This window comes from Arachis hypogaea, chromosome 12 (assembly GCF_003086295.3).
Source record: "Arachis hypogaea cultivar Tifrunner chromosome 12, arahy.Tifrunner.gnm2.J5K5, whole genome shotgun sequence".
In the NCBI taxonomy this organism is placed as follows: Eukaryota; Viridiplantae; Streptophyta; class Magnoliopsida; order Fabales; family Fabaceae; genus Arachis; species Arachis hypogaea.
Window position 1 is genome coordinate 105497991 of NC_092047.1, and position 7706 is coordinate 105505696.

Consider the following 7706-nt stretch of genomic DNA (forward strand, 5'->3'; position numbering starts at 1 on the left):
AATATACAAATATAGTTATATTTTAATTTTAATATTTAAATTTTAATTTAATTTAAATGTAATTAGACAATATCATGTTGCATATTTTTATTGTCGAATTTATAATTAGTCATCGATAATGATATATGAGAGATAGATTGGGAGAAGGAATGAGAGAGATAAAAAAAAGGAGAGATGATGGGAAAATTCTTTAATTTTGGAAGAAGATATTTGATTTCAATTGTAATGAGGGAGTGACAGAGTTAATACTCAAAATGGCTGCTGAAATTGACCTCCAACTCAATTTAGCCATTTAATTTTCAATTGACCCAAATTGTATCTTAAAATTTCAAGGCGTAACTCAAGTTGACCCCTCCGTCCATTTCTGCCACCGGAAAGATGACGTGGCATGATTAAATGACGACGTTTTGTTGTTCACACATAAACGACGTCATTTTAATTCCTTCGTTACACAAACAGACCACTTTCTTATTCTTCTTAATTTGATCAGTAACCCCTCTCTCTCTCTCTCTCTCTCTCTCTCTCTCTCTCTCTCTCTCTCTCTCTCTCTCTCTCTCTCTCTCTCTCTCTCTCTCTCTCTCTCTCTCTCCGGATCCACCACATCGTGTGCTCACGAATCGCGTCTCGCCTCCCACTCACTCTCTCACATGGTTACCCTCATAAATCTGCCATCGCCCACCGCACGGTTGCTTTCATGTCCTCGTCTCCTCTGCGTCTCGTCCCGGCTCCTGTGCATCTCTGGCACTACGTCATCGTCCGTCCGTGGCTCGCCTTCATTGTGTCGTCGCATCTCCTTGCTCCTGTGCCACTGTGTGTTTTTCATCGTCGTCGCCGTGTACTCATCCGGCGGGACTCGCATCGCTGCTCGCGTTGCTGCTACCTTCCACTCACCAGTCTTTGTATCACCGTGCTTGGTCTCTCTCTTTTTTCCCTACGTTCTGCCTTCACATTATAAGGTAAGCTTTTTAAGTTTTTTTTTAGTTTTAGTTATTGGATTATAATGTGTTGATTTATTACTATTTTTATATGATTATGGTGTTGAATCCTTGCTTTTATATGATTATGGTGAATTGAGTTTTGTTCTTTTTAAAAGGATTTGTTTTTTTTTCTAGTTTTTTAGTTTCTTCGTTCTCAAACAACATAAAAACAAATATTAAGAAGGAAGAGGAAAAAGAATAGAAGAAGGAAGAGAAAAAAGAATAGTCAATAATTGAGGGAGGGAGAGAGAGAGAAATGTACAGGTCAAATTGAGGAGAAGGAAGAAGGGGATTCAATTGACAATTTATGTAATGAAGAAATAGTAAAACGACATAGTTTAAGCGCAAACAGTAAAACGACATCGTTTAATCGTATGATGTCATTTTTTTGCATTGTGACGAAAATAAACAGAGAAACCAACTTAAATCACGTTTTAAAATTTCATAATATATATAATTTGAATCAATTAAAAATTAAAGAATTAAATTAAACTGAAAATCAAATTTCAGATACCATTTTATATATTAATTCGAAAATAAGATATGTCATATTTTAATTATAAAATTAATAATATATAATAAATTTAACGATATACTTTTAGTTTACATTTTTAATAATCATTTATGACTATATGTCTATCATCACATGCCAATATATGTAGTTGCCTTGTGAACAACTGGGCGAGGAAAATTAAAAAAAAAAAAGGAAGGGTCATAAATATAGTTTGTTTGGCATCATCAATGTGCTTAAACTTCAGACCGAGTCAATTACTCTCAAGAGTTTCTCTTACGGTGAAGTGAATGAAAGGGAGAAAAGAAAAAAGCTCATATATATAATTTGCTTGGCATCATTAGATGTGCTTAAACTTTATATGGAGTCAATAACTCTGTGTTTCTATTACCGTGGAGGAATTGAAAGGGAGAAAATGAAGTGGAAAATGTAGTGCTAGTGTAGATATATTAGATGACACTAAGTTAGGATTTAGGATATATATTAGACTTTCTAGATGTATCGACAGAATAAAATGTCACCTAATCAAATCCCAAAGAAAAAAAAGGTCTTGAGATCATTTAACAGAATTTCTTTTTATATTGTCAAAACAATTAAAATTAATCCTAACAAACAAATAAAGTATATGTCTATTTTTTCAAATATAAGTTGAAGTTTAGTAATTCGAACACTTGTTAGCTAGCGCATGGTATAAGTATACTGTTGGGCTCAATAATCATATAAAAAATTTATATGATTTGCTAGGAAGTAAAATTCCAAAAAGTAAGGGTGGCAATATGCATTTTATTCGTAGGTATTTAATTCGACCTTATTCAATTGGATAGAGTTGTCAATCTGATATGCAGCGGGTAAAGTAAGGTGTAGGTCGAGTTTTAACCTTATCTGACCAACCCGTATTCTATATTTGTTATATATTTATATAAAAATATGTTTTAAATAGATGTTGAATTAAAAACTTCTCACTAAATACAAAAGATCTTTAGCTACTAAAAAAAAGATTATTAATTAATAATTTAATATTTTTTTATATAAAAATCAGTTCTATTTTAAATTATCAAAAATTATATAATAATTTACATCTTTTTTGTAACCCGCAAGTAAAGTCGAGTACCCACAAGTTAACAATGGATAGAATTATGGTTGACTCTAAATCCTACCCTACCCTATCCATTGCCACCCATATTAAAAAATAATATGGTTGACAACTTTTAAAAATACAAAGATAAGTCGAATCTGCTAAGAACGAATTTGATGGAGATGAATTGTCATTTTTTTTTTTATTTTCAAAAAGTGAATTCTCCTAAAAAAATTATCTTTTAATTTTTAAAAAGTAATTTTATCGATACGTTAAATTGTGTTTTTTATATTTTAAATTTTTGAAAATGTGAATTCATTGACGAAAATTATTTTTTTATTTTTAACATTTTAAAATGGTGAATTGTCTTTTCTATTATTTTTTAATTTATAAAAATACAATACGCCAAAGACGAATTTTAAATACCATATCTTAGTAAATAACGGTATTATACTATTATTTTTCTAAAAATTACCGAACCCAAAACTATATACAAGTAGCTGTTGACCATTTAATATAGTTTTCGACCATTTAATAGAAATATTGCTCATAGAATTAATGTTCATCGATCGGTGCATGTTACCTAATAGTTTTGGCCATTTAATATGTCTCTCAAATTTATTTGAAGAATTTTCAACATACAAAGGTTGGTCCTAAACTTATTACAATATTCATAAGTGGTATATATGAAAGGATTCTGCTAGGGAGACAATGGACTATTTGTATAATGTGTACAATAGGCTATTGAGTTACAAAATGAACATCTCTTATACTATCTAAAATAATCATCTGAGTACTAGCGATAATAAACATCTTCCCAAAAACTTAAACTAACTATTTGTACAATGTGTACAATAGGCTATTGAGTTACAAAATGAACATCTCTCATACTATCTAGAATAATCATCTGAGTACTAGCAATAATAAACATCTTCCCAAAAACTTAAACTAATTTTGGGGTTCACCAAAACTCGAACTCTTGACCTTTCAGATCTAGCGCTCACTCTCTAAACTTCCATTGTACACATTGTATAAATATTCTATAACTTTCCCTATATGAAATCTATAAAAGGAAGTAGTAACGTAAACTGAAAAGCAAAAACCATCTTTATCACCACCAAAACATTTTTCACACATTGCCTTCTATATGATGAGAACCACCCCAAACTCATGGTTTTACTTCATATCCTTGCTGTGTCTAGTGGACTTGACTATCACTATCAATTTAGCCACTGCCCATTATTGTCTTGATCATCAGCAATCTCTGCTGCTCCATTTGAAGAACAACCTCACATATAACCAAAATCAGTCCAAAAAATTAATTCATTGGAACCATGTTCATGATTGCTGCCACTGGAAAGGGGTCTCTTGTAACAAGGGACATGTTATAGCACTAGACTTAAGCCAAGAATCTATCTCTGGAGGTAACTTTAGCAGTCTCTTCCACATGCAATTTTTGCAAAGTTTGAATTTGGCTTCTAATGGGTTCATCCAATTTGGAACTTATTCTGAGTTCCAAAACTTGAAGTATCTGAGGTATTTGAATTTGTCAAATGCTAGTATTGTGGGAGAAATTCCAAAAAATATCTTCCAATTATCATCCCTTCAAGTTCTTGATTTATCTGATAATCAAAGACTTAATGGTTTCCTACCACAAAATATCCCATATCAATTAGCATCTCTCAACTACTTGAACCTCAGTCATACAAATTTTTCTGGACCACTACCAGAATCTCTTCTCAACTTGAGGAAACTATCAACATTGGATCTATCAAATTGCCAGTTTAATGGGACACTTCCAAACTCAATGTCAAATCTTACCCATCTAGTTTATCTAGATTTGTCATTCAATAATTTCACTGGCCCTCTTCCATCTTTCAATAGGTCCAATGCTCTTAGGAGTTTTGCTCTCAATCATAATTACTTTAGTGGTACAATTCCATCCACCCATTTTAATGGCCTTGCAAATCTTGTGAGAGTTGATTTAGGAGATAACTCTTTCGATGGAAGAGTTCCTTCAACTTTGTTTGCACTTCCATCTCTTCAACAACTCATTCTCTCCTACAATAGATTTGAAGGCCCATTAAAGGAACTACCAAATTGTTCTTCCTCATCTTTAGAGATGCTTGATTTGAGTGGAAACAATTTTCAAGGTCCAATTCCCCCATCTATTTTCCAACTCAAAAGACTCTTTTTGCTTCAGCTTTCAACAAACAAGTTCAATGGCACAATAAAGTTGGACAATATTCGGAGCCTACCAAAGTTAAAAACATTTGATCTCTCTCACAACAATTTGTCAGTTGTTGGTGCAAATGTTACATATGATCAAGATTTCTCATACTTCCCCATGCTTTACAATCTTTTGTTGGCTTCATGCAAGTTGGATGCATTTCCTTCCTTCTTGAGAAATCAGTCCACTTTGCTTTACCTTGACTTATCCAACAACCAAATTGAAGGAATCATACCCAATTGGATTTGGAAATTTGAATTTTTGATGGCCCTAAATCTTTCCAATAACTTTTTGGAAGGTATGGAAGGGCCTTTCCAAAACCTTGGTTCAAATTTATTCCTGCTTGACCTTCATGGAAACCAATTGCAAGGGACAGCCCCCATTTTCACAAAGAGCATTGTTTCCTTGGATTACTCCAACAACAATTTCAGCTCATTCTTTCCAGCAGACATTGGTAACCAAATTCCAAACGTAGTTAATTTGTATCTTTCAAACAATAGTTTTCATGGAGAAATCCATGAATCCTTTTGTAATATGACATTTCTTCGATTGCTTGATCTTTCGGATAATCGCTTCACCGGCGAGATTCCAAAGTGTTTGGCAACAAGTGACAGATCTTTGAGAGTATTAAGTCTTGCTGGGAATGAACTCAGTGGCCATGTACCAGACACATTCCCAACATCTTGTGCTCTAAGGTTTCTAGATTTTAATGGAAATCTTTTAGATGGAACCGTTCCAAGATCTTTGACAAATTGTCAAAATCTACAAGTCTTGAATCTTGGAAAGAATCAATTAATTGATACTTTTCCTTGCTTCTTGAAGAACATTTTGACACTGAGAGTCATGATTTTAAGGTCAAACAAATTTCATGGGCATATTGAATGTCCTAGTAGCACTGGCAACTGGGAGAAGCTTCAAATTCTTGACCTAGCCTCCAACAACTTTAGTGGCTTGTTGCCATCTTCGCTTCTGCGAAGTTGGAAAGCGTTGATGCATGATGAAGATAGATCACGGTTTGGGCATTTATCTTTTGGTTTGTTTGATAACATTAATCTTATACAGAATTTTGGGATTTTAACCACAGAATTCAGCAATGCTGATAAGATGAAATTTGCTAAGCTTGTTGCCGTGGAACCACTTTTTGTGGTGGACCACATTGTCTCTCATGTCATGGAAGGCGTATATGGTATTGGTAGGTATGAAGATTCAGTTACAATTGTGAACAAAGGTCAACAAATGAAGCTGGTAAAGATTCTCATTGCCTTCACTTCATTGGATTTCTCATCCAACCATTTTGAAGGGTCAGTACCAGAAGAGATCACGAATTTCAAAGGCTTGCATGCTCTTAACTTGTCACAAAATTCTTTCTCAGGCCATATCCCTTCAAATATAAGCAACTTAAGAAATCTTGAGTCTTTAGACTTGTCAATGAATTCGCTTAAAGGCGAAATTCCAACCGAGCTTGCAAGCTTATCTTTTCTTGCCATCATGAATCTCTCATATAATCATCTTGTGGGGAGAATTCCAACAGGTACTCAAATTCAATCATTTGAAGCGGATTCATTTGCAGGCAATGAAGGATTATGTGGACCTCCGCTGACTCAAGGCTGTGGGCTGTTGCCACCACTTGCATCTAAAACTACTGATTTCGATCATGGTAGTTCAATTGATTGGACTATCTTGAGTGTGGAATTAGGGTTTACTTTTGGATTTGGGATGTTCATCATGCCACTCATTTTTTGGAAGAGATGGAGGTTGTGGTTTTCTGAAAAAGCTGATGGTGTGCTTTATAAGATTGTCCCTCAGCTTGATTTTGTGTATGAACATCATGGAGGAAAGAAGTATAGAACTCTAAGGTGGAAGCCTTTCTCATTATAGTAGGTTCAGATGAAAATTTTTAGCCGTGAAAATTCAGATGAAATTAATTTTACGTGAAGTTAATAATTAAAAATCGTTAGATGAAAATTTAGTCAAATTAATCAAATTATTTAAGGATTTTCAACTTTTAACTTCACATAAAATTATCTATACATGAATTTTCACCTTTTTATTACATAAAAATTAATACTAAATTTTTGTGCATTAAATTTAAGTGATGTTTCTTTCTCTAATAATATTACATTATTAATTTTAATTATTTGGCAAAACTAAAAATTAAAATCATAGCTCTCATAATTAACTATTTTATTACATATTATTATTCAATAGAAATATAAAATATTAATTAAATATAATAAATATCTACATTAAAAATGTCACAATAATATTATCATAACCAATTTTAAGGTACAAACTATTTAAATGTTATCCTATTTGACATATTTATATATCATACATAATCTATTTATTTAAAAATAAATTTATTAGATAATTAAATACAAAATAAAAATATTTATTGTATTTTTAAAATAAATTGACGAAAAAACACATTTTTATTATTTTTATTATTCATATTTTTTTAATTATTTTATAATACTTTATATATAATTATATTTTAAGATTTTTACGGTTATACTTATTTTAATATGCTATTTAAATTAAAGTATTAATTTTAATTATTTTTTAACATTATTTTAAATTTATATCCCTTAATATATATTGATAACTAACGTGTAGAAAAGAAAATACTTTTTTTTTCTTAGAATGTAGTACTATATGTCTATATATTGATGACTATTGCAGTACAGTAAAGACTAGTGTTCAATTTTCCAGTTATCCCAAAGTTGACGGGAAAGGTGACTTGAAGGTTGGGCTTAGTTGACTAGAGGATTGACTGAAACACTGAAAGTTACGACGAGCAATCACCATTATTGAACTAATTAATCATTTCCATGAGGAGGACCCATAATAGCTAGGAGAGTTAAATTGAATATTAAATATAAAAAAATAATGCTATAAATTCAGTATAATTTA

General features: G+C 31.9%; 1 protein-coding gene across 1 annotated transcript; it reads left to right on the forward strand.

Annotated features, from left to right (window-relative positions):
* The first annotated feature begins 647 nt into the window (after window positions 1-647).
* On the forward strand, window positions 648-6671 carry LOC112730438 (uncharacterized). The gene is made up of 2 exons (XM_025780525.2): window positions 648-956; window positions 3822-6671. The coding sequence occupies exons 1-2, from the start codon at window positions 648-650 to the stop codon at window positions 6669-6671; spliced, it is 3159 nt and encodes a 1052-aa protein (XP_025636310.2).
* Window positions 6672-7706: the final 1035 nt, after the last annotated feature.